General features: G+C 48.0%; 1 protein-coding gene across 1 annotated transcript in view; it reads left to right on the top strand.

Moving 5' to 3' along the window:
• Positions 1 to 26,584, top strand: part of LOC138096156 (polycystin-1-like protein 2) — a 101,389-nt gene that overhangs the window by 56,861 nt on the left and 17,944 nt on the right. The window contains exons 20-33 of the mRNA XM_068992233.1: positions 654 to 777; positions 1,457 to 1,588; positions 3,304 to 3,526; positions 4,086 to 4,279; positions 8,400 to 8,630; positions 10,595 to 10,696; positions 13,367 to 13,545; positions 15,458 to 15,604; positions 17,833 to 18,032; positions 18,733 to 18,950; positions 19,773 to 19,971; positions 22,780 to 23,008; positions 24,669 to 24,873; positions 26,099 to 26,195. Coding sequence (XP_068848334.1) covers positions 654 to 777; positions 1,457 to 1,588; positions 3,304 to 3,526; positions 4,086 to 4,279; positions 8,400 to 8,630; positions 10,595 to 10,696; positions 13,367 to 13,545; positions 15,458 to 15,604; positions 17,833 to 18,032; positions 18,733 to 18,950; positions 19,773 to 19,971; positions 22,780 to 23,008; positions 24,669 to 24,873; positions 26,099 to 26,195 — 2,480 coding nt within the window. The remainder of the gene's footprint in view (positions 1 to 653; positions 778 to 1,456; positions 1,589 to 3,303; positions 3,527 to 4,085; positions 4,280 to 8,399; positions 8,631 to 10,594; positions 10,697 to 13,366; positions 13,546 to 15,457; positions 15,605 to 17,832; positions 18,033 to 18,732; positions 18,951 to 19,772; positions 19,972 to 22,779; positions 23,009 to 24,668; positions 24,874 to 26,098; positions 26,196 to 26,584) is intronic.

Genomic DNA, 26,584 nt, shown 5'->3' with positions numbered 1-26,584 from the left:
AGCAGCGTTGTGATCATGACTAGGATCTGAAACCAGGTCCCCAGTCTACTCAATTGGGACGAGGTCAATAGCCAGTAAAGATGGTCTTATGGGAGGTCAAGTAGGTTGGGGAGATAGGTCTGGAGAAGTGTCTACATCCAAGCTCATTTATTCATTCAACAAAATATGTATTGACCACCATCACATGCCAGGCACTGCTCTAGGCACTGGGGCGGCACGGAAGAGAAAGCAGGCTGAAGCCCTGTCCATGTGGGGCCACCTGCCCAGCCTTGAGGCATCTCCTGCCTTTTATGCTATTCCCACTGAGGCAAACAAAGAATCATCTGAGTAAGGCAGGGGTCCCTAACCTCCGGGGTCTAATGCCTGATGATCTGAGGTGGAGCTGATGTAACAATAATTCAAATAAAGTGCCCAATAAGTATAATGTGTTTGAATCATCCCCAAGCCATCCCCCTACCTGGTCTTTGGAAAATTTGGCTCCCATGAAACGGGTCCCTGGTGACAGAACGTTGGGGGCTGCTGATCTAAGGGGATCGCGAAAGAAGCGCTGATGCTAAGGCTAGCCCCCATGCAGTGCTAAAGCGGGCAGATCCTCCTCCGACACTGACCTTCTCCTCTCTCTCCCGGCACCTCTGCTCTCACCTTGTGGACAGAATACAGCCCTGGAGTTGGCGAGGCTCCTCCGTGCATGTTGCTGCAGCCAGCTCTGTGACCTTCGCCCTGCCCACTGCCCCCCTTGGCTCCATGGAGGACTATCGGGAGCCTGTGGACATAAGGGTAACAATAGAAAGAACACCCTTGGAAGCAGCCCTTTACAGTCTGCAAAGCACCTGCACATATGCTTGCTCATTCATGTTGCTAACAGCTCTATAAATTAATTAAGCCCATTTTACAGCTGAGTTCAGTGACTTGCCCGAGGTGACCAGCAAAGTGGCAGGGCTGGGATTCAGAGCCAGGCCTTCTGACTCCCCAGACCATCCTCTTTCCACTGTATTGTGGAATTTCTCCAGCAGCCCTGGTTTAATTAGTCCTTGGACATGAAGCTCTTCAGACTCCATTCCATAAGTAGGCAATAGTAAACTCAGGGCTTTTTCCTTCTCAAATTAGGGCACATCTGACTCTTGGCTCCTTGAGCCTCCAAGAAAGCAGACAAACATCTTTCTCTTAGAGACCTTGTGCCTTGCTATAAGAAAGTGTCACACTGTTCATAGTCCAGTAATTGCTCAGCTGTGGCAAGTGTGATCAGGTCTCTAGGCCCAGGTTTCTGAGGTCAGAACCTTGAAGGTCACACAAACACACACCAGGAAAGATAGCAGCAGCTAAAGACAGGGCCCTCTCATTCACCCCACAGCACAAGGGCCACCTGTCCACCCGTCTGGGGAAAACTTTTCCTTCACACAGGGGCCTAGTTACCTTTCGGCCCTTGGACTCCTTGGCTCTCTGTTCTTGGTTTCAGATGATGAGCTTCCCCAAGAGCCCCTTTCCAGCCCGAGGTCACTTTGATGTCAGCGGAACTGTGGGTGGCCTCTCTCTGACCAGTCCTAGTGGACAGCTCATCCCTGTGAAGAATCTGTCAGAGTATATCGAGGTAGGCTTGGGGTGTGCTCAGAAGTCAGGTGGCACTTCTGTCTTCTTTTTCAACTTGGTTCGGTCCAAAAGTTGACTGGTTATGAAAAAAAATAAAGAAGAGAATCATTGGGAATCACCTGGAGTCCAGTAGGTAGGACTTCACATTTCCACTGCCAAGGGCCCAGGTTCAATCCCTGGTCAGAGAACTAAGATCCCATAAGCTTCATGGTGTGGGCAAAAAAAGAAAGAAGAAGAAAAGAAAAAAAGAAGAGAATATTTTATTATACCCAGCAGTATATACTAAACATGTTCTGCTTTTATGGCTTCACAGAGATTCAGTTCATTGCCTAATTCATGAATAATTTTTGTGAAGTACAGAGAGAAACAATAAAATTTATATTTTGCTTTCAGAGTAAAAGAAAGAAGAGAATCAAGAGAAATTATCCTCATCCTGCTATAAGCATTGCAAGCATTGTGGTTTAACATAAAACTATATATTTTATACAGTTTAACACAGAACTATATATTATTTGGTTATATATATGCTGTGATAAAGAATGTTCAAACGACTGGTTCAACCCCTGGTCAGGGAACTAGATCCCACATGTTGCAACTAAGATCCAGCTTAATCAAATAAATACATATTTAAAAAACGAAAAAGGGTGGAGGGAATTCCCTGGTGGTCCTGGTTAGGACTTGGTGCTTTCACTATGGTGGTCCCAGATTCAACTTTCGTGGTGCAGTCAAAAACTTTTTTAACTAACTAAATAAATAGTGGGTGGAAGGCTTTAGTTAATCCAGAGAGCTGATTAAATGGAGAGTGGTTATAAGAAGTTCTAATGTAAGAATAAAAGAGAGGAACAGCACCAACTAATTGAGTGCTACTGTGTATGTGGTGCTTGGCTAAGGATTTTGTACATAATAACATTTTTAATACTTTCAGTGAGGGCTTCCCTGGTGGCTCAGAGGTTAGGAATCTGCCTGCAATTCAGGAGACTGCCTGTAATACAGGAGAACCAGGTTTGATCTCCAACGCAGGGGACATGGGTTTGATCCCTGGTCTGGGAAGATCCCACATGCCATGCAGCAACTGAGCCTGTGCGCCACTATTGAGCCTGTGCGCTGGAGCCTAGAGCCAAGCTGGTGCACCCTCTGTGCAGGTGCAGCCCCGAGCCAGGGTGCACAGCTTGAGGAGCAGGGGCCGAATAAAGGCCCCCAAGATATCCTCATCCCTGAGCCATGAATACGTCACCTGACACGGCAAAATGTGACTCTGCAGATGTGATTTAAGTTAAAGATCCTGAAATAGATGATCCTGATCACCTGGGTGGGCCCAGTGTCATTGAGAGGTCCTTCTAAGTGGCAGGCAGGTTGCGGGGCAGGGGAGGCAGTTTGATGACAGAACCAAGAGGTCGGGTGATGCAAGGAGGGGTCCATGAGACAATGACTGCAGGCACTTCCAGAAGCTGGAAAAGGCAAAGAAGAGGGTTCTCCCTCTGGAGCCCTGAGAAGGAAAGAGCTCTGACAACTGTAGCCCCATGCGACTGATTCTGGGGCTTCTGGCCCTTGTGCTGTTTTAAGCCACAAAGCTTGTGGTCATTTGTCACAACAGCCTCAGTAAACTAATGAAAACAGCAGAGCACAGGTTGGATTTCAGCTCCCCAGGGGCTCACCCTGATGTTCACCGGCATTCCTGTCCTTGCACACCCTTGATTTTACTGTTTCTGATGACAGATCCTGCTGCCTCGGCTTTCAGAAGGACACGGTGAGCCAACTGTGCTGAACCTGAGCAGACCTGAAGCCCTGTGGGTGAACCTGACGTCAGGCAGCGCGGCTTTGGGGATCCAGCTGCACTGGAGACCTGACACCCCACTCACGCTCAGCCTGGGTTATGGCTACCACCCCAATGAGACCAGCTACGATGCCCAGGCTCACCTCCTGCCAACAGCTGCTTCAGGTAGTCCCACCACCCAGGGCGGCTTCTTGAGTTGCTTCCTGGGGGTGTGATCAGCTTAAAACTTGGGAATCAGAGCCATAGAGGAAAAAAAAAGAAAAAGAGAAAAAACACTTGCTACATTCAGTACTTATTTTTGTTGGTGGTATTCTTATTAGGCAATATACTAGGTGAACAATTAACTATATGTCCTGAAGGAGCTGAGAAGCACTCACAGAATTGACCTCATTGCAGTCCTCATGACAGGCTTTGGGGATGAGGATGACTGAAATATCTACTTTCCAGATAAAAACAGAGAGGTTAAGTAACTGGTCCAAAGTCACACAGCCAAGGAGGAGCAAAGTCAGAATCTGTACTCTCATTGGTCTGATTGGCAGCCTGCTTGGCACACTGAGCTGGGCGTGCTTCCTCTCCTATACTCCTGGGACATTGGGGAGACCATCAGTGCCTGCTTCCCTGCCCAGGCACCTGGTGCTCCCCTCCCATCACATTAGATCCAGTTTCCATGAGGCTTCAGGCTGACCCGGACACCCCCACCCCCCGTACCCACTGCTTCCTGCAGATGAGCTGTCCACGTGGATCCTGAGCCCAGAGGACCTGCCTTTTGGAGAAGGCGTCTACTATCTGACTGTTATCCCCGAGTCTGACCTGGAGCCAGCTCCAGGCAGGGACCTTACAGTCGGCATCACCACCTTCCTGTCCCATTGTGTTTTCTGGGACGAGGTCCAGGGCACTTGGGACAACTCCGGGTGCCAGGTAAGGAGGGGGCAGTAAAGAAGATGGTAGAGCCGAGAGTCAAACCCAGGTCTGTCCCCAGAGCATAAGCTTTAAGCAACATGAGGCACTGCTTCTCCAGAGCCTACCCCAGGCTCCCGGAGCCCTGGAGGCAGGTGGTTCTATTAATATCAATCACACCCTTGTCTCAGGGCAGCTCAGATCTGCCTCCGAGGAGCCAAGGCCTGTGACAGTGTTCTGGCAGCAGACATTGGTTTTGAGGCCATCAGAAGCCATTTCTGGGGTATCAGTGTCCCCCTTCCTTCTTCCATGGCTTTGCACATGCAGTTCTTTCCCCCAGAATGCCCTTTGTCCCTACCCTGACTGGAAAACTTCCATTCCCACTTCGATCTTCCAATCCAAAGCCATTTCTTGGGGAGGCAGATGTCTGCTGTCTCCCTCTGCTGGACTTCCACACCCTCCCCAGGAACAGCCTCCACGTCTAGTTGAAATTTATCACACACCCGTCCCCATCCCCTAGATCATATCCCTTCTTTCATTCATCCTACACATGTTCACCAGGTGCCAGGCCAACTGGTAGGGATACAATGATGAGACAAACCAGTGAGCACTCAGTCTAGTAGAGGACACAGACGAGAAGCAAATGGTGCGTATGTCCAATGATAGCAGTCACAAGTAGTTAAAGAGGCCAGGTCCCAGCAGAGCCACAAAAGGGGACTCAGAACCAAGCTCCTTTGGGATTTGTTTCTGCTTCCTCTTTGGCTTCCTTGTCACCTCCTGCCTGGCTTCCAGCTGCCACAAATGGCAGTTCCCCAAAATGCCAAGAAGAGACAAGGGCTCATTGAGATGCCCAAGAGACAGCGTGTTTCCCACACTTGCAGCCTAAGTCTTTGTACCTTGTGAATAAGACCTGAGTGTGTTGCCACTTTTGAGAGTCCTCGCTACCAGTGACTTGTCTGATCTCCACGTTGCTGACACAGAATACCCACTGAAGACTGCCTTCTGAGGCCTGAGGCTCAGATTAGGATGGTGCAGGAGCTGGCCACAAGGAGTCTGCCATTGGACAGACTTGGGTCCAATCCCACATCATCAGTACTTTCAAGATGACCTTGGACAGGCCCCACACCTCTCTGAACTTTCCCATCTGAAAACAGGGATAAAGGATGGCTGCCACTTTCCACAGTGGGGGATCTAGACCAGGTTAGAAGTGCATACCAGTGCACTCAGTGTGGCACCTGGCACATAGTAGGTGCTCCACAGATGAAAGTGACTGCTGTGGCAGACACTCTGGGCTGAGAGAGCATGAGGACAGACTGAGGGAGGCCCACTTAGCTAAATGCAAGTTACTGGCAAGTTCCTAGCTTCTGGGTGGAATCATGGGGTCTAGGAGCTTACATGTGTTTAAGAATATATAGATACTAATGCCCACACACATAAATGTGGGGCATACAAAGGTCATGTGGGAGTGTGTCATATTACCGAAATTATGCTAACCCGAAACTGTAAACCTGATGGTCATTATAGAAGCAGATGTTGGCACAGATGAATACTGATACAGAGCCATCTGAAATAGGACACAGAAACCCACTCCAGTGTTCTTGCCTGGGAAGTCCCATGAACAGACGTGCCTGGCAGGCTACAGTCCATGGGGTCACAAAGAGTCAGACACGACTGAGTGAAAGCGCACAGAGAGAGAGAGAGAGACAGAGAGAGAGCCATAAATAATTAAATGGGGGGAAAAAATAAATAGGATCACCAATTTTGGATGGAAAAATCACCACTGTCTATTCTCTAAATAACTAAAGAAATCTCCAAATCTGTGAACTGCAGACCTTATCAGTGGAGTAAAGGCAGAATTATTGCAAGGGGTTTGAGAACTGTATTCTTTTTTATGTATTTTTTCAAAGGATACTAAAGGTGCAGCTTCTGTCACATGGGGGAATCTCATGAAGAGTTTCTGGTTTTTCCGGATTAGCTCTGGTTTTCAAAAGGGCTGTCATACTGGAAAAGAGTAGGAAAGCCACTGCCCTCCAAGTCTTTGTGAAAACCCAGGAAAGTAAAACGTTAGGCATAGATCAGGTTTGGCCCCTGGGTGCTTAGTGCTGAGAGGGTCTTGTCAGGCGCACTTGCTTGGGGTTCTTCTCTGAACCAGCCCCACCCCTCCTGGGTGTGCCAAGGGTTTGCATAAGACCCACAGCTGATGCAAAACACTGATCAGGATTGGGAAACAGTAAGCAAACACGGATGTGAGACCCACGTGAATTCTGTCAATAAAACAGTTGACACCATAGCTGTCAGAGGGGTCAGCCCCGCCAGGAGGTGTGTTAAGGGTAAAAGATAAGAATGATCTGCTGAGGCATGTTTGGGCTGCCACAGGTTCTTCCTCACCAGGTGTTGAGCAAAGAACTTTCCACATGTCAGTATTTTCTGTTGTCGCCTACCTTACCATCTCATGGTGGACCCTGGAATGAAAAAGTAGTGCTGGGTTGTGGGTCTGAATGAAATCTACACCCTCCAAATAGCCCTGGGTGGACTGCAAGCTAAGGAAGGCCATAGCCTGCAAGGGAAGTCTTGCCGCTAAGTGTACAAAATGAATTAAGAGCCAGATAGAGTGCTCTCCCCTGCCTCACTCCTGTCTCTCTCTCCCCTAACCTCAGTCCCCATACCACAAGGACCCCAAGCCCAAGCTCCATCTACATGCCCCATTTCCCCATGTTTTGCCACAGGAAATGGCAACCCACTCCAGTATTCTTGCCTGGAAAATTCCATGGACAGAGGAGCCTTGTAGGCTACAGTCAAAAAGAGTTGGACACGACTGAGCGACTTCACTTCACTTCACTTCTTTGCCACTCTTGTGCTCGTGGGTGGCCACACCAGTAGCCAGTCCTCCACAGAAGGACGATCCTGAGGAATGGGTCTGGGCAGGCCCTGGAGGAGGGAATTCTGAGGTTCAAGTCCCCAGACCACAGTCTAAAAGTGGGAGTCCTAGGGTTAGGATTAGGAAAGACAAATGAGGCATCTGGAGTGCAAAATTTAAGGGGAGGCTCTTTCTCAGGGTCACCAAGGATCTCGCCCTGGTCTTTGCTGGGTTGTATGTGCTGTGGTGGGCATTCCCTCTGCCCCCACGACTCTCTTCATCTTGTGCACAAGGGCACAGCCCTAGGATGGCTAGAGTGGGACCCTTCAAAGCATGATCCTGGGACAGGGGCCACAGGTCCCTAGGTCCAAAGTGGGTAAAATATAGAGAATTCTTTTCTATTGCTGAGAATCAGCTTAGGATGTGAATATTTGTCCTTTCTGTTTTCTTGCCATGGTTCCCCTTATCTCTGCTGTTTTTCTCTTCAGTGTAAGATAACCCACTGTCTCAGTTTGCCTGGGACTCAGGGGGCTCCCAGGATCTAAGACTTTCAGTTTGAGAAGCAGAGAGGTCCCTGGCAAACTGAGATGAGTTGGTCACCCTGAATGTCCTCTCAGCACCTTGCCCGTTGCCTGGCCTGGAAGCAGCACCCTACAAATACCTGCCTGGTGAGTGAGCACCAGGTGGGAGAGAGTACTGGAAAGGATGCATACCAAACACATGGCAGGGGCTGCTTCTGGAGGCTGGGGGACAGAGGGCGTTTTGGCTTTACCCTTAATACTCCCTATTCAAAACGGCAAAGCAGGTTGGCAAGATGAACATGGTCACTCACTGAGAATGACAGGTGCAAAAATGCTTATTACAGACATGTGTAAGCATTAAGTCGCTCAGTCATGCCTAACTCTTTGTGACCTCATGGGCTGTAGTCTGCCAGGCTCCTCTGTCCCTGGAATTCTCCAGGTAAGAACACTGGAGTGGGTAACTATTCCCTTCTTCAAGGGATCTTCCCAACCCAGATATTGAACCTGGGTCTCGGGCATTGCAAGCAGAGTTTTTACCACCTGAGCCACCAGGTGAGCCCACTACAAGACATAATTCACTATATTTAAAAAATTACTGTTTAACTAAATAAAAAAGCCCAAAGAGAATCCTGAAGCTGGCCTTCAGCAGTCTCCCAGCCCTCCCCAGGACACCATATCTTCCCCACTCCTCACTGCTCTCCTCCCATGGGTGGGGAAGATATGCTCCCCGAGTGCTTTCACCAGGGCCTCTTTGGGGTTGCAGGTGGGGCCGCAGACCACCCTCTCGCAGACCCACTGCCTTTGCAACCACCTCACCTTCTTTGGGAGCACGCTCCTGGTGATGCCCAATGCCGTGGACGTCCGCCAGACTGCTGAGCTCTTTGCCACCTTTGCGGACAACCCTGTGGTTGTGACCACCGTGAGCTGCCTCTGCGTGGCCTACCTCCTGGTGCTGATCTGGGCGAGGAGGAAGGATGTTCAGGATCAAGCCAAGGTGAGGTGGCATGATCCACGGGAACAGCAGGGGGCGAGCAGTCCCCTTGCAGGAGCTCCAGAGAATGGAGCCCTGGCGGGGAGCTGAGGGGCCAGCTGCAAGTCCAGGCCTTGACCCCTGGAGTCATCTCCTGTTAGCTGGCCTCTCAGCCTCTTTACTTCTAAAATGTTCTTGTTTATCAAATTATCAGGAGGATTATAAAGCTGACGACTTATTGAGGATTGACTATGTGCCAGGTACTACTCCCACTTAATGCCCACAACAGCACCAAGGGGGAGGGTACTGATGTTGAGAGTCCCCTAGACCACCCTCAAATTCAGTGATTTGCTAGGAGGACAGACAGAACTTTAAATAGCTATTATCCTCATGGTTACAGTTTACTACAGTGAAAAACTGCAGATTAAAATCAGAAAAAGGAAGGGTTCAAGAGATATCAGGCAAGAGATTCTAACTGTCCTCTCCCCATGGAGCCCTACAGACAGATGAATTCTTCTAGCAATGATGTGCAACAGCACATGTGATGCATTGCCCACCAAGGAAGCTCCCCAAACCTTGGTTTTACTAGGGGTCAGTCTCATAAGTATGGCACCTGCATGACTGCCTTTAGTCTCCAGCAACCACTGCCCCTCATCCCTGCCCAGGTCAGACTGATAGAGCATGGCCCAAAGCTCTCACTACAGATCAGACTGTTAGCACATAATGCCTAGGGTGGCCCGAGGCCCCAGATAGTCAGACACCCTGATCATGCAGAATATTTCAAGAACTTAGAGATTATCTTCCAGGAGCGTGCCAAAACCAATCCTTTCTTTGGAATGTATAGGATAATTATCTAGTCCAAAGCCATCTCCAAGGAGCCAGAATTCAAACCCAGATCTGCCTGACAATAAGTCAGGTCTGAGGGTAAAAACAAGATCAAACAATAACCAATTGTGACAACAAAGTTCTGATTCTTTTTCTGATACATGCATCACACCTGACCCATAGGAGCCTTCAATACACACTCACGAGTGAGTGAGCACATAAATGAATATAATGCACTGAACCTTTCAACATTGCCTACCCTCCCTACATATAGCAACACCTCTCAGGATGTGAATGGTATGAAACCTAAAAAGATAATAGTTGCCCAATTTATACTGTTGTCTTTGATTTGCCCAAGGGGTTTAACACTAATATTTTAAGTCCTTCAGCTGTAGGTTGGTTTCTGGGGAGCAGACCCTCAGATGGAGTTGAATATGCAGGTTGTTTATTAAGAAGTGCTTGGGATCAGCCCCGGGGCAAGGAAGGAGGAAGGTAGGATGGGCAGGGGGAGAAGTCAATTTGGGATGCAGCCTACTGATAGTTGATTGACCCCTTGAGGAGCTCTGGAATTGTCCTGAACTACGCTGAGAAGCCCAGGTCTTGATCTTTGGCAATGAACCAATCTGTCCTTAGATATCTGCTTCCCTAGGAGGTGCATGACTTTGACAGAGATGACTTGCATCCCTGACAATTCCACCTTGGCAACTGAAAAAACAGCCCTCCACTGACAATAGATCTGGGCAGCTCATCACTGACCAGCCCTCTGTAGCCTCTGACCAACTCCAGCTATTTATTTTTTGCTAAAACAACATTCATTCGTTTAAAATTTCCTTAGAGGCACAATCTGGTTACAATGGTATGAGAAATCATTTATGAACAGAGTTTGTATTTATCAGCTCAAACATCAAACATTCTCAGCTTAATACCAAATTCATTTCCAATTTGACTACTTTGGGTCATATTTAATAATGAGTGTATATTTTTTATTTTAAAAGTTTTGGTTTTCACTTGAAACCCTGCTTTTATAAAGAACAGTTCATACCTGATGCAATGAATCAATAGCAGACATAAGTGTGATTCCCCCCTTTAACTCTCATGAACGCCCAACTCACTCCTGGCTACGTGTGTGGTGGATGACCCCACAATGCCATCCTTCTGCCCAGGTAAAGGTCACAGCGCTGGAGGACAACGACCCCTTGGCTCAGTACCACTACCTGGTGACAATCTACACCGGACACCGGAGGGGGGCAGCCACCTCCTCAAAGGTACTTGACTTACAAGACCCCTTGGTCAGTTAGCATGTACCACCCAGCAAAGCGCTGGCCAGCTGGTTGTTGAGTTACTTTAGCACACTGGATTTTGTTGTGGGTTTTTTTTTAACTTCTGCTTTTTTGGAGAAGAGTATCTTTTTGCTAGACAAAAATAATACCCTAAGGCCCCATATTTAAAAAGATAAAGGAGGAGTGGATTAAGGGAGATCTGGGGTCTGGTGCTGCTTCCCTGGTAGCTCAGTTGGTAAAGAATCTGCCTGCCAATGTAGTAGACACGAGAGATGTAGGTTCAGTCCCTGGGCTGGGAAGATCCCCTGGAGAAGGAAATGGCAACCCATTCCAGCATTCTTGCCTGGGAAATCCCAGGGACAAAGGAGCCTGCCAGGCTACAGTTCATGGGGTTTCAAGAGTCGGACACGACTTACCCCTATCACTGGACCCACTGGTCTTCTCATTTAACCCTACTAAAGGATAATTCAAACAGCTAGTTACCTGCACTCAAATGTGCTCACATATGCAGAACAGTCAGTAGACTGCTACCAACGAATAAAGGGGAAAAAAGAATTTTTAAGAGAAAGGGGACAAAAGAAAGAAACAATGGCAATCATTTGAAAAAGAACCTCGAATTACATTTTTGAGGAAAACAGGTTAGCTGGCATCCAGCTAAGAGGTCAGGCTGTCCTTGAAAGGCTGACTAAAGGTAGTGAAGCCATGATTTCATTTGTTTGTGGATTCTCCAAACTCCCTAAGTTTAGTTGTGGAGCACACAGCAGGTTGCTTCTGTCATGTCTTAGGATCCTTAGTTAAGTCTGGCCTGCGTCATGTCCTTCATCAGAATGTACCATCCCTCACAGCAGCCTCCAGGCTTCCTTTACTGAAACTGTGCTCCATGGAACATAGTTTGAGACCATGGGTACTGTGTGTACTCTGCTGAAGAAAGCTCTGTTGATTTGGGGTTTTTTAAAAAATATTTATTTATTTATTTGGCTGCACCAGATCTTAGTCGTAGCTTGCAGGATCTTCCATCTTCACTGCAGTATGAAAACTCTTAGTTGTGGCATTCAAGATCTAGCTCCCTGACTAGGGAACTCCCTTGCATTGGGAGCTCAGAGTCTTAGCCACTGAATCACCAGGGAACTCCCTCCATTGTTTTTTTAAAAATGATATTAGGCTCCATGAGAGCATGGCATGTGTCCATTTACTTTTTACTTCTTGAGTCCTATTTAAATCTTATTTTTACTTGTGTATACATTTATTTTTATTTGAATTAAATAAATTTTTTAAAATTGCTGCACCTCAGTGCCTCAATCAGCTATCTAACGCAGAGTAAGTACTCAGTAACTGTTTGCTGAATAAATGCAGGAATCACTTTCATCCATCTAATGAAACACCCACCCCATTTCTGTTTGATACAAGGAACTGACCTTCCTAGGAATGAAAGAGTGAAAGTATGTGATCTCCACAGGCCATTTCATGGCTCCCCATTTCACTTTTCAATTGATACTTCTTAGTTGGGTTCTCCTGGCACAGTGGTTCTCAAATGGTTGGCCCCCAAGGATGGCTGGTAATTTTGGAAGTCGTTCTGGTTGTCACAACTTGGGAGAGGAAGAGATGCTACTGGCACCTAGTGAGTGGAGGCCAAGGTTGATGCTAAACATCCTACAGCACACAGGAAAGCCCCAGAGCAAGGAATTATCTGACTGAGAGTGTCTACAGGGGAGACTCTGCTTTAGAAACTGACTCTGAAACAAGGATTCAAGCACAAGTAGTTCATTTGAGAGGAGATTCCAGGGCACCCCATAGGGGAGTGGGAAGCCAGGCAGGGAAGGGAAGGAACAAAGAACTCATAATCAAGCCCACCACCCGCCCTGGGCAACTGTAGCCCAATCCCACTGGGGAACTCTGGAAAGCAGTGAAGAACGTGGGCCTCAGAGTTATCCCAGCAGAGGACTGAGGGAACTGGACTGTTTATCCACCAATCCCACAAGTCATCGGGGGAACACAGCTTGCAGAGGACATTAATTCTCTGCCAGCTTTCACCTGCTGCTCTGACAGCCAAGAAACCCCTAGAGCAAGAGACACAGCAGTGGCAGTGGGACAGCCTCACCACAGTGGTGAGGCTGAGGGATGGATATCAGTGGGGCATAGTGATACCTGCTGTAGTTGTTTTGGGCTCAGGTAATCAGGCATGGCCACCAGCAGCACCTGCAGGGCTTCAGAAAAATACAGATTCCTGGTAGATCTGGATGGGGCCCGAGAATATGTGTTTTCAAAGTAATGGGCAGTCATTCATTCCTGCCTCAATACTGGGAACTCTGGGAGCCCTAAGAATATAGTCATTAGGGAGAAAAACCAGTTCCTGCCCTACGGCCCTTTCAAATAAATAGATGGGAAGTCTGAAAAGTTCATCAGGAAGCATTTTATGAGTACAGCTCATCTCAAAGATGTGCACACAGATAGTGTATGCAAAATCAAAGATGTGCATACAGATAGCATATCCAGATCTTCATACAGCTGAAAAATAACTCAGGCAGGCCCAAGGTGGGAGGAGAGGAGGAGAAAGGGCTGAGCTCCGTTGGGTTTCATTGGTTTTCAGACACCTCCAGTGAAACACGGGGCTCAGTTACCATGCAGAGCTGGCCACTCCTGGCCTCTGGGTTTCAGGTGACTGTCACCCTATATGGCCTGGATGGAGAGAGTGAGCCCCACCACCTGTCGGACCCCGACATTCCAGTTTTTGAGCGAGGGGGAGTGGATGTCTTCTTGCTCTCCACCCTGTTTCCCCTGGGGGAGCTGAGGAGCCTGCGACTATGGCATGACAACTCAGGGGACCAGCCATCCTGGTGAGTCAGGGGTGGGCAAACCATGGGGACCTACTAAGCGACAGGTCCAAGGCTGGGTACTGTGCATGTGCTGCCTTGCTGATTCTCATGAGCCTCTGTAAGAAAACATAGAATGGGTCCCTATTTCACAGATGAGGAAACCAAGGGTCAGAGAGGCCCACCAGTCCACAGGCCACACATAATGTTCAGTCTCTCATTTAGCTCTCAGTTTCCACATCTATAAAATGGGGATAGATGTCTACTCTAATGACAAACCCTGCCCAATTTGAGGAGAGTAGATGAGACACTGGCTGATTCTCCAGAAGATGTCAGAACGGCTCCCATGCTTTCCTCACTGGATGCTCACTGACCCTCTGGGACAAGTGTGCTTTATAAGTGGGAGAATCTAAACTTGGGAAAGCTTAACTGACTTGCCCAAGGTCACACAACTGGCAAGCTCAGAGCCAAGAGTCCTCCCCATTTTGTCTGAGGCCCAGATGAGTGGCCTCCAGCCTGAACACTTGCCGGTGGCTGGCAGCTTTCAGAAAACATAGCATTTCAACCACTGTCCTTAACTCATCTACAGGATTAAGACCCTCAGCTGAGGGTTGGTTCCTAGGATGCAGACTCTGAGATGAAGTTGAATATGGAGGCTGTTTACCTAAGGGAGGCCTGGTATCAGCCCCTGGACAGGGAGGGAAGCAAGCAGGATGGGCAGAAGAGCTTTGATACAGCCCAAAGACAGCTCAGCTGACCACACAGGGAGGTCTGGAGCTGTGCTGAGTTGGGTTGAGATGTCCAGGTCTTGATCACACCCAGGTGCCTCACCCAATGGGCACTGGATGTCAGCCACCTCAGGAGGGTGTGTGACCTCAACAGAGGTGGCTCTTACATGCCTGATGGGGACTATCCTCCATGAAAGGAGAAAATGCATGTCAAGAGGTTCTTAGCATAATCCCCACCGTGCAGTAAATGCTCAATAAAGAGTGCCTACAGGGCTTCCCTGGAGGCTCAGTGGTAAAGAATTCTCTTGCCAATGTAGGTTTGATCCCTGATCTGGGAAGATCCCACATGCCTCAGAGCAACAAAGCCCATGCACCACAACTTTTGAGCCTGAGCTCCAGAGCCCTGGAGCCACAACTACGGAAGGCTGAGCGCCCTAGAACCCATGCTCCACAACAAGAGAAGCCACCGCAATGAGAAGTCCACCTACTGCAACCAAGAGTAGCCCCCACTCGCTACAACTAGAGAAAAGCCCACACAGCAACAAAGACCCAGCCAAAAATAAAAATAGATAACATTATTTTTAAATAAATAAAACATAAAAGTAGATAGTTAAAAAAAAAAGAGTGCCTATTGATATCATTAGTCTCATTTCCCTGTAAGGCAACAGAGAAAACAGTTGCTGCTGAATCTGACCACCCAGCAGAGGCAAGATGACTTCATTTCTTCCCTGGGCCTCAAAGATCTAAATCAGATTTGATGATCACCACAGAGCCCTTGGAGGGCAGGCCCATTCTCTGGATGGAGGCCCAGGGGTACACCAGGTTTGTGTGCTCAAGCCTGCACCTCCCTGGACACACAGTCCAAACAATTCCACTTTCCTTGCTTGTATCAGGATGGTGACCCTGGGCTTGCTCCCCTACACGAGGGTGCAGTTTCAGAATGCACGCTCTTGCAGCATACCTGTGAAAACTTGGCAGCCTCCAAGCTGGTGGTCTACACTAGCTGAATTCCCCAGATGAAGCCAAATTCACCCACTGATTGGGGCACTTTGATCAAGGCACTAACGGCAATGAAGAAAAATACAAAGTCTCTTTTTAGGAGTTCTCGTTCTTGAGCTCAGGTCTGCAATATATTAACATTATCTTCAAGGGGTCCAAAGACATCTCATCTGCCTAACATTATCTTCAAAAGTGTGGGTCCCCTCCAGGTATGTAAGCCGGGTGCTGGTGCATGACCTGGCAATGGACCGGAAGTGGTACTTCCTCTGCAACTCATGGCTATCCATCGATGTCGGAGACTGTGTTCTTGACAAGGTATTTCCGGTGGCCACAGAGGAGGACAGGAAACAATTCAGGTACTGTTCTTTTTTCTTTAAAGCAAATGCTCTTTTACTTTGTCATTTCATCTCTAGAGAAGTTGCCTCATAATTCAGTCTCAGCCAAATAAAAGCATGTTTCTGCTTGCAGGTCTGGGTAGCTCTGAATGTGTGATATTAATGACTAATCAGTTTTTCTTGATGTGATAGAAGGGCCCTGGAGGGACATGGACCCTTCAAGGCAGAATTATCTTCAGGTGGTGATAACAGTTATAGAACAGTTATCCAAATTTCCTTGGATGTCACAGAATAATACTTTTTATATGAGTGAACAGACTGATCTGAATGGTGATTCCATGTCTGGCCACCTGGAGCCTCTTCTTCACATCGCTTTACTCTCAATGCGTTTTTCAGAGTCTCCTGTGCTTTACTCACTCCCTCATCCCCTTTCCTGTTGTGCACCCTTCCACAGCTGTTCCCAGACATACATAAGCAGATACAAATGTACATGCCTGTACACCCACACACACAGGACACCACATATTGCCGTTTATCTTATATCTTTTAAAACAGCATGTTATTCTGAATATGTTGCCTTTTTTCTTTTAAAGGACTTCCCTGGTGGCTCAGATGGTAAAGCATCTGCCTACCATGCGGGAGCCCCGGGTTCAATCTCTGGGTCGGGAAGATCTCCTGGAGAAGGAAATGGCAACCCACTCCAGTATTCTTGCCTGGAAAATCCCATGGACGGAGGAGCCTGTAGGCTACAGTCCATGGGGTCGCAAAGAGTCGGACACAACTGAGCAACTTCATTTTCACTTTTCACTTTAATAATATATCACACACATCCTTCTAGGAAGGTCAAACTTCTGAGTTAAACTTTCCTTATTGGCTGCATGATATTCCACAGAATGGATGACCCACAATTCTCCTACACATGGGCATTCGGTCTACTTTTAGTGTATCTACCAAAAGGTGACATTTTCTCCCAGCTGCCACTGGGAGCAGCTCAGCCTCCAAGGGGGAAGAAGTCTGAACCAGAGAGACTTGGACCCCAACAGAGGCATAAAATAGATGTGGGCACAGGTCATAAAGTCCCACACGCCTGCTGGTGACTTGCTGTGTAACCCTGGATAAGTCACCACACCTCCCCAGGTCTCAGCTTCCACATCTGAAAACTGACCAATTCAATGTGCCTACCCCATAGGGGGCCTTGGGTCCCATGGAACGATGTAGTAATGTGCTTGGCACACTGTGCGGTTCAGGCTAAGTACCCAGTTCCAGGAGCACCTCTTATCTCCAACTGCATCAGCACACATGATGCCTGGAAACCTGGCAATGAGCTCTCTGAAGACAGGAGCTTCTCATCCCTGTGAATCCCTGGGGCCCAGCAGACAGCCTGGGACAGGGCACTGGGGTATCAAATATTTGCTGAATAAGACAAATAACATGGACACTGTTTTTGGCAACTGACCTCTCTCTCTTTCTTCACCTTTACTCTGAGTCTAGGGCACCCACATTCCCTACAGTGACAGTCAAAGTATTGTACAACCCTGGAGGGTGCTGGCACTGACCAATCGGAACAAGCGACAGTAGGAAATCTCTGCTCCGGACACTCTATTATCAGAATCTGCATCTTTCAAAAGCTCCTGAGGTTGAACTACATTCTACTCACAGGGAACTAATACAAATCCTTTATGAGAATGTGATGCCTTTTCTGAGATCCTGTTTCACAATTCTTACTCTCTCAACTCAGTCTGAATCCAAAACCTGGGATTTTTAACCACTATTCTCTAATGCTGTAATTATAACAAAGCAAATGATATTAAGAGTTATATTATTATATAAAAATTATAGCAAAAATTATTGCTAACACTGATGAATACTCACCTGTATGTCAGCTACTTTGCCAAATGCTTTTATCACTTTTAATCCTTTCAACAATCCAGTGAAGCACTTTCTGTTATTAACTGCCTCCCCCCATTTTACAGATAAGTAAACTGAGGTACAAAGAGTAAAGTAACTTGCCTGAGGTCACACAGTAGGTAAGAGGGCTCCAACCACTCTGTCCAGAGTCCCCATCACTAATTCTAAATGATGCTACTATGATGCTGTATTTCTTCTATAACAGAAAAAAAAAAAAAAAACAGATGAAGAATTTTAGAAACAAATCCTCTCTCTCAGTCCAGGATTGCTCCAAAGAGACCAGGCTTCTCCCCTATTCCTGTCTCCCTAATGCCTGTCACTCTCCCCTGGTCTGTCCACAGCCACCTGTTTTTCATGAAGACCTCCACAGGCTTCAAGGATGGCCACATTTGGTGCTCCATCTTCAGCAGCTCAGCTTGGAGCAACTTCACACGTGTCCAGAGGGTGTCCTGCTGCTTCTCACTGCTCCTCTGCACCATGCTGACCAGCATCATGTTCTGGGGTGTCCCCAAGGACCCAGCTGGGCAAAAGATGGACTTGGGTAACTCCCACTCTCAAGGCATGGAGAACAGGGCTACTGGCAGTAGACATGAGCTGTTACTGCCCCAGAAATGCCATGCAATTTCAGAGGTCCCAAGACTACCCTGAAGTTCAATAACTCATTAGAAGGACTCAGAAGTCAGATATGCCATTATACTCATAATTATTAGAGAAAGGATACAGATCAAAATCAGAAAAGGGAAGAGGTATGTGGGGCAGGATCCATGGGAGACTAGGCACTGAGCTTCCAGTGGAGTCTGGATGGCACTCACTCCTTCAGACAATGACATGTGATCAAATGCACAGAGTAATGCCAACCATGGATCCTCTCTTGAGCCTTAGTGTCTAGTTTTTATTGGGGCATGCTAACATAGACATGGCTAACCCTGGATGACTGACCTAAGACTCCAGCTCCTCTAGACATTGAGGTGATACAGGGCAACCAAGGCCCCCACCATAAATCACATTGTTAGCACAGACTATACCAGATGACCCAAGAAACCAGGTAAACAAAGGCACACCCACCAGGCAGGACATCCCAAGGGCTCAGTGGTCACCACCCGCCGGCCCCCCGCCCCCAGCCTTGGAGCCATTCAAGAGGCAGACCTCTCTTCAGGCAAGGTTAACCCTTGCTGCACAGCCACATTCTGGGAAGGGTGGAGGGGACTCTCTCCTTGACCCTTGCCCTCCATCTGCCCCAGGTCAAATCGAGTTCACTTGGCAGGAAGTGATGATTGGGTTGGAGAGCTCACTCCTCATGTTCCCCATCAACCTCCTGATCGTTCAGATCTTTCGGAATACCCGTCCTCGGGTGGCCAAGGAGCAGAATGCTGGGAAATGGGACGGGCGGCGCCTCAGCCTGGCGCCCTCACCACAGCCCATGGAGGATGGCCTTCTGACGCCTGAAGCAGTGACCAAGGCAGGTCTCAACCCCGGCAGCATAGGGGGACTTCCAGCCTGGGAAGAAGCTGGGGTGGGGACTGGGGTTTGAGGCCTGCAGTCCATGTTTTCTGACAGCATCACCCACCAAGATTCATCAACTGCACACACACGCACATACACATATGTGCAAACACGTGTACATGACACGTACACATGCACACACACATACACATGCCACATGTACACACATTCACACAAACCATGGATGCACCCACAAATATGTACAGATGCACACAATGTTTATCTGCACAGTGCACATGTTTACATGTGCACACATGTACCCACACAAATGCTTACACACATGCCACATGTACACATTCACACACACCACAGATCTACAACACATACATATATGCAAACAACACGCACACATCTCCATACACATGTACACACATGTGCGTGGATACACTTGTTTGTACACAGACCTACAACATACATTCACACATGCACAGATACCTTTTTTGGGTATCTATTCTGTACAAAATATACTTTCACTACAGATCATGGGCTGGAAGTACCCAGAAAGAATTCCCTCTCTATTCATGCATTCATTACGCATTTATTGAGCACCTACTATGTGCCACACTTTGAGGAATATAGCCTGAAATGTGTCAGTTGAAATCCTAGAATAGAGATTTTATGCAGGACAAAACAGAAGCTCAAGGTGGTCCAAGGTCATGTCTCAGTAGGCACACCTGGGATCAGACCCGGAGTGTCCAGCCCCAGGGTGGGTGCTCTTGAGTACTCTGCTGTCCCCTTACCTGTAGTTCACATCCTGTTCCCACTGGATGACTTGCAGGATTTGTGGAGACTTGTCAGCTCCCTGCTCAAAGCTCTGAAGGTGCCACCCCCTCTCTTGGGCTGGGACTCCACGAACTCAATGAACATCAACCAACTGCTGGGCTTGATGGAAGATGTCATCTGTCAACAGAACAAAGTAGGACAGGTCTTCTCGGGGGCCCCTTTAACACTCACTCTTGGATCAGTACAAGTAAAAGGTGAGTCTTGGTATTTCTGTGCTTGGAGAGGGCATGTTGGAGCCAGGTGGATGCAGGACTGAGGGCTGTGTCTGTATCACTAGGGGGTCAAGAAGTCCTCCCAGGGTTTCCCTCACCAGCCTCCACTCCAACCACTCACCATAGCCTCCCTCTCTGTGCTGCAGGTATCCTGGTCTCCACATAATTCCAAGGTGCCTTCCCATGAAGTCCTGTACACATTGTTAGTCTTCTGACCTTTAATTTTCTCTCTCCTCTCTTTGCATGGCTAATGCCTACTCAGCTTGTATTCTTGGCTGACATGTCCCTTCCTCAGAGGAGCAACTCAACCACTCAGCCCACAACAGCGTCTCCAGCCATGTGCTCTTTAGCCCTTAAGTATCTCCTGCACTGCTTTCACACTGCTTGCTGCCGGATCATGAATTACATGGAGAGCTGCACATGTGTACTGCACATTATTCTGGTCTGAACTAGTCTGGCTCCCCTCTTGCCCCTTTCCACCTAGATCGCTGTCTCCAGTGCTTAGATCAGTTGTCCAATAGAACTTCTCACAGTGACAGGAATGGTCTATGTCTCCATTGACCAATATGGCAGCCACTGGCCACAAGTAGCTATTGGCACACTTGGAACATGGCCAGTGTGACTAGGGAACTAAATTAGTTTTAATTTAAATAGTCACACATGGCAAGTGGCTGCCATATTTGGTGGTGTGGCTTAAGTATGCTGCCATTTTTAAAACACAAGACTGATCACTGTCTTAACCTTGTTTTGAATACAAAAATGGGCTCTATAGATTGGGGAGTTTGAATTCATAACTCTTTGGCCCACTTCTGATACAGTGAATTAAATTTTCTGGAGTGAGGCCAGGAATCTGCATTTTAAACCAATCACTTTGGTGACTGTTATGTGGACTGTCAGCCACTGCCCCACTGACAAAGTCCCAGTTCCTTAATGGAGCACTCAAAGCCCACCTGGCCAGGCCCATGCTGACACCATGGTCAGCTACATTTTGACCCCTGTGTTCCAGCCACACTGGAAGATTAGCCCCAGAGAGCTGGGCTTGGGCTGCCCATGAAGGTCATCACAGCAGGAGCTCTGCTGATGCCCACACTGGACACTAATTCCTGTTTGGGGGTCTTTGGGGTTTGGGGGCATAGGCATTCACAGCATGGGCCTTAGAACAAGGACTGTAGAGTTGGTCAGACCTGGGGCTCTCCCACATGCAAGAGCAGCTGTGCAGCTTTGGACAGTTGGTCAACCTCCCTGAGAAAACAATTTCTTCCTCTGTAAAATGGAAGCATTGATCCAGCCCTCTCCTTGGCTGGTTCTGAGGAATCAGTGAGATTATTTGGACATGTGAACTGCTTAGACCCGAGACTGACACAGAGCAGGGATTCAATAAGTAATTATCATTGGGAGTGATGGGATCTTCTGGAAACACTGCCAGAATGCTTGCAACACCAAGGCTATTGATGCTGGAAACTAGCTGTGGCGTCAGTGAGGGAGGCCCAGGAAGGAGTTGGGGTGGGGTAGGAGGCCTGAGTTGAGTCAAGGAAGGCAGGATCTGTGTCACCATTCCTTTACTCACAGCTGGTCTGAGCCTCTACTTTCTCCACATCATTTATTTGCTCAGTCACTTCTCACTCATGACTGGAGAGGGGTCCTGGAGCCAGGGTGCTCCATCGTGCCATCTTCTATATCCAGTTTCATGCACCCTTTTTGAAAATGAACTCTGGTCCAGACCTGGGCTCTTCTTGCCCAGGAGAAAGCCCCAGGGGTGCCGGTCTCCCATCTCAGGGTCCAGGGACTGAGGCCAGGCTCTACCTGGAGAGGCCAAGCTTCCTTTAGAAGGTATGGGTAAACAGTGGAAAGGGTCAAAAGTGTGTTTTTCTTGCATGAATATGTTTTACCTCTGTAATTTAAGACATAAAACTCCTTTGCTTTTTAAAAAACTTTTTAGGAAACTGAAATTTGAAGAAAAGAACTGCAGAAGAACATTCAGAAGTAATCAGGGGAAACTTTTTCACTGGCTGTTTCATGCTGTTAAGGAATTATTACTAATTGTTTTAAAAATTGATAATGACATTGGTTTTGTTCTTAAAAGGAGCCTTTTCCTGATACAGGAGAATATTTAGTGTCAGGACATGGGGCTCGGAATTTAGGTGAGATACAACTGGCCATGAGGAGATAATTTTGAGCAATGGGTACAGGTTCATCTCATTCTCTTTTCTAATTTAGAATTTTTCATAATAAAAAAACTAAAAACAAAAGATCAAGACTTACACCATCTTTGGCAACAGGCAAACTTGGCTTCAAATTAAAATCTTGTATGTATTAAAATATTTGCAGATGAGAGAACTCTGTGTCTAGGATTTGCTTTCTATATACTCCAGAAAAAAAAAAAACAAAAAACACAAACACTGCAGGGCAGAGACAAGACTGCCAAAATGTGGAATGTGGGTATATGCTGTGGGAGGGCAATAGGTATATTATTCTCATCTCTTCTATGTGTAAGGAAATTTTGAAAATGCCCTTGATAAAAGACTAGAAATATGTGTGTGCTCAGTTGCTCAGTCATGTCTGATTCTTTGTGGACCCATGGACTGTAGCCTGGCAGGGTCTTCTGTCCATGGGACTTTTGGGCAAGGAGCACACTCAGACCATGTGGGCTGAGTACCCCATCTTTCTGAATCTCAGGTTTCTCGAGTGCTCGAGAGAAGAAAACCATCACCAACACCCCTATTTCTATTGCAGGCAGTCTACTCTGTCATTCAGCACCAGCTGATGCTCTTTCTCTCCCTTGTCCTCCAGAAGACATGCAACGCCCCAGGCCCACGGCGGGCCCAAGTGATGCCTGGAAGAACAGTGCCTTCCGGCAGTGTCTCTACCTTCAGCTGGAGCACCTGGAGCAAGAGCTGCTGCTCCTGGAGCCCCAGGGCTCCTCCCAGGGTCAGAGCCACACCAGGGCACTAGGGCAGCTACAGACCCTGAAAGGCTGTCTGGTGGCACAGGGTGGAACCCTGCCCCCAGCACACTCCAGGTAATCCACTCCCCTGGGTGTTCCCAGCCTAGGGGCCTGCATCCTGGGCAACTCTATCAGATCTAGTCCCTTAAATCTATTTCCCACTTACACTGTATAATCATAAGGGATTTGATTTAGGTCATACCTGAATGGTCTAGCGGTTTTCCCTACTTTCTTCAATTTAAGTCTGAATTTGGCAATAAGGAGTTCATGATCTGAGCCACAGTCAGCTCCTGGTCTTGTTTCTGGTGACTGTATAGAGCTTCTCCAACTTTGGCTGCAAAGAATATAATCAGTCTGATTTCGGTGTTGATCATTTGGCAATGTCCATGTGTAGAGTCTTCTCTTGTATTGTTGGAAGAGGGTGTTTGCTATGACCAGTGTGTTCTCTTGGCAAAACTCTATTAGCCTTTGCCCTGTTTCATTCCGTATTCCAAGGTCAAATTTGCCTGTTACTCCAGGTGTTTCTTGACTTCCTACTTTTGCATTCCAGTCCCCTATAATGAAAAGGACATCTTTTGGGGGTGTTAGTTCTAAAAGGTCTTGTAGGTCTTCATAGAACCGTTCAACTTCAGCTTCTTCAGCATTACTGGTTGGGGCATAGACTTGGATTACTGTGACACTGAATGGTTTGCCTTGGAAACGAACAGAGATCATTCTGTCGTTTTTGAGATTGCATCCAAGTACTGCATTTCGGACTCTTTTGTTGATCATGATGGCTACTGCATTTCTTCTAAGGGATTCCTGCCCACAGTGCTAGATATAATGGTCATCTGAGTTAAATTCACCCATTCCAGTCCATTTTAGTTCGCTGATTCCTAGAATGTCAATGTTCACCCTTGCCATCTCCTGTTTGAGCACTTCCAATTTGCCTTGATTCATGGACCTTATATTCCAGGTTCCTATGCAATATTGCCCTTTGCAGCATTGGACCTTGCTTCTATCACCAGTTACATCCACAGCTGGGTATTGTTTTTGCTTTGGCTCCATCCCTTCATTCTTTCTGGAGGTTCTCCAGTAGCATATTGGACACCTACCGACCTGGGGAGTTCATCTTTCAGTATCCCATCATTTTGCCTTTTCATACTGTTCATGGGGTTCTCAAGGCAAGAATACTGAAGTGGTTTGCCATTCCCTTCTCCAGTGGACCACATTCTGTCAGACCTGTCCACCATGACCCGCCCGTCTTGGGTGGCCCCACACGGCATGGCTTAGTTTCATTGAGTTAGACAAGGCTGTGGTCCGTGTGATTAGATTGACTAGTTTTCTGTGAGTATGGTTTCAGTGTGTCTGCCCTCTGATGCCCTCTCACAACACCTACTGTCTTACTTGGGTTTCTCTTACCTCGGACGTGGGGTAGCTCTTCACGGCTGCTCCAGCAAAGCGCAGCCACTGCTTCTTACCTTGGGTGAGGGGTATCTCCTCACCGCCACCCCTCCTGACCTTGAATGTGGAGTAGCTCCTCTCGGCCCTCCTGCGTCCAGTAAGCATTGAGTAAAGGTGACCTCAATAGCATATCTGTATGTATATCAGACAGAATACAGAACAAGACAAGGAGAAAACTGAGGGTCTGAGGGGTCAAGGAGCTTGACCAAGTCATGCAGCTGGTGGAGGTGGAGCAGGAGTTGAGCTTGAGCCCAAATGGTGCCACACTGATTATATCCACCCTCTCTTGCAGTTCCTTGCAGGCAAGCAAGCTCCCTCGAGGCCTGCCCTGGTGGTGTGTCCTGGTGGGCTGGCTCCTGGTGGTAGTCACAAGTGGGGTGGCAGCCTTCTTCACCATGCTGTACGGCTTGCACTACGGGCGGACTAGCTCCCTCAAGTGGCTCATCTCCATGGCTGTCTCCTTCGTGGAGAGCGTGTTTGTCACCCAGCCACTGAAGGTCAGGACCTCTGTGGGGCTGCCCTCATGTCCTCCTCCCCTCTGTCCATGCTTTCCCTCCTTCCAGCTGCTCCCTCCTTAGGCTTCAGCAGTTCCCTCATCTGTTCATTCAACAAACCCAGCTGTAGGGCTACCACAGCTGGGTAGACCTGGGGCAGGAAGGTAATTACCAGGATAACCCATACTCCCTCATGGCCAAATGCTGGCATCTCATCATCACTGTCACCCTTGGAGGGTCTTCGCCTCCACGTTACAGATGGGAAAACCTGAGGTAAAGTGGACATGAGTTTGAGCAAACTCTGGGAGATGAAGGACTGGGAAGCCTGGTGTGCTGCAGTCCACAGGGTCACAAAGAGTCAGACAAGATTTAGAGACTGAAGAACAACAACAAAAGAGGACAAGGTCACAAAAAAATCTTGCCCTAGGTCACATGTAGAACAGGAATGATATATTTCCTCAGGACTAGGATGCTTTCGATTGTGGCATGTGCAACTTACAAGAACTTTATTTTCAGAAAATAAAAACACCAAGTCATTAAATGTGTCCATGAACTGGAAATACACTCCTATTCCTGAAAATGTAAAATTATGCAAGTGAGCAGTCAGAGTCACTGAACCTGGCCTGGAAGAAGCCAGGCGGTAGGAATACTGGCATGGGGTAAGGGGAAGGTATAGAAATGAGGGAACATTTATAGAGAGACTTTTTCTACCTATGAGGCATTGCAGAATCTTTCTCACCCCTCGTCCCAAAACAGCTCCTAACACCTGCCCCAATCCAGTCTGAGAATATTAAGAACAGAGACCTGAGCCTTATGCTTCTATACTGTGGGTGCAGAGACAATGTAATGGGAGGAATTACTTCATATAGAAAGGGAGGGACAGACGGAGGGAGGAGGCAGGCGTATATGCTAGGGAGGTGTAAGTCACCAGGCTGAGAGGTAACAGAAAGGCTAAGCAAAAGGAGAGCAGCAGGTGGGAGGGCTCAGGGAATGCCAGAAGCAGGGTGAGTTCAAGGATTTGCCTGTCTTGGCCTGGTTGGTGACCAGGCGCACACACACTTCATGACCATGTGTCCTCTCTGCAGAGGATGGGTTGGTTCCCACCTGGCTGCCCCAGAGCATGGCTCCTGTTCCAGGACACCAATGTATCTCCCATTCTACCCAACTCAGACCAGGAATTGGCAGAGTTTCCAGCACAGGCTTGGGGTTCACGGTGGGTGTTTTCCAGGTGCTGGGGTTCGCAGCTTTCTTTGCGCTGGTGTTGAAGCGAGTGGAGGACGAGGAGGAGCCTGTGGTCCCCCTCCTGGGACATCTCTCCGGCCCAGGTAATGGTGCCTGGGTGCAGGCAGGGGGCTGACAAGGCTGAGAAAGCCCCACAGAGCCCAGCCACTGGGTGATCCTGGGCTCAGACCTTTGCTCCCCATCAGACTTCAGCCCTACTGGTGAGGCACCCCCAGACCATCCAGGAACAAGCGCCTCCTCCTCTGTCTCCTGGGCAATATCATTCCTCCCCTATCCAAGCCTTTCTGACACCCAAGCATGAAGAGGCACCATGGAGTCCATGTTCAGTGGGGGCTATCATCCTCTGTGTAATACCAAGCAAGCTTTCCTCTCCAGGGTTCAGGTCATTAGAGAACTAAAATACAAGTTGTGGGGGTGAGGGGTGAGAATGGGGGATAAGAGAGTTGTAATTAGGGTTCCCAGACAAGGGTCT

Source organism: Capricornis sumatraensis, chromosome 20 (assembly GCF_032405125.1).
Source record: "Capricornis sumatraensis isolate serow.1 chromosome 20, serow.2, whole genome shotgun sequence".
NCBI classification, from domain to species: domain Eukaryota; kingdom Metazoa; phylum Chordata; class Mammalia; order Artiodactyla; family Bovidae; genus Capricornis; species Capricornis sumatraensis.
This window is presented reverse-complemented; position numbering and strand designations above follow the sequence as displayed.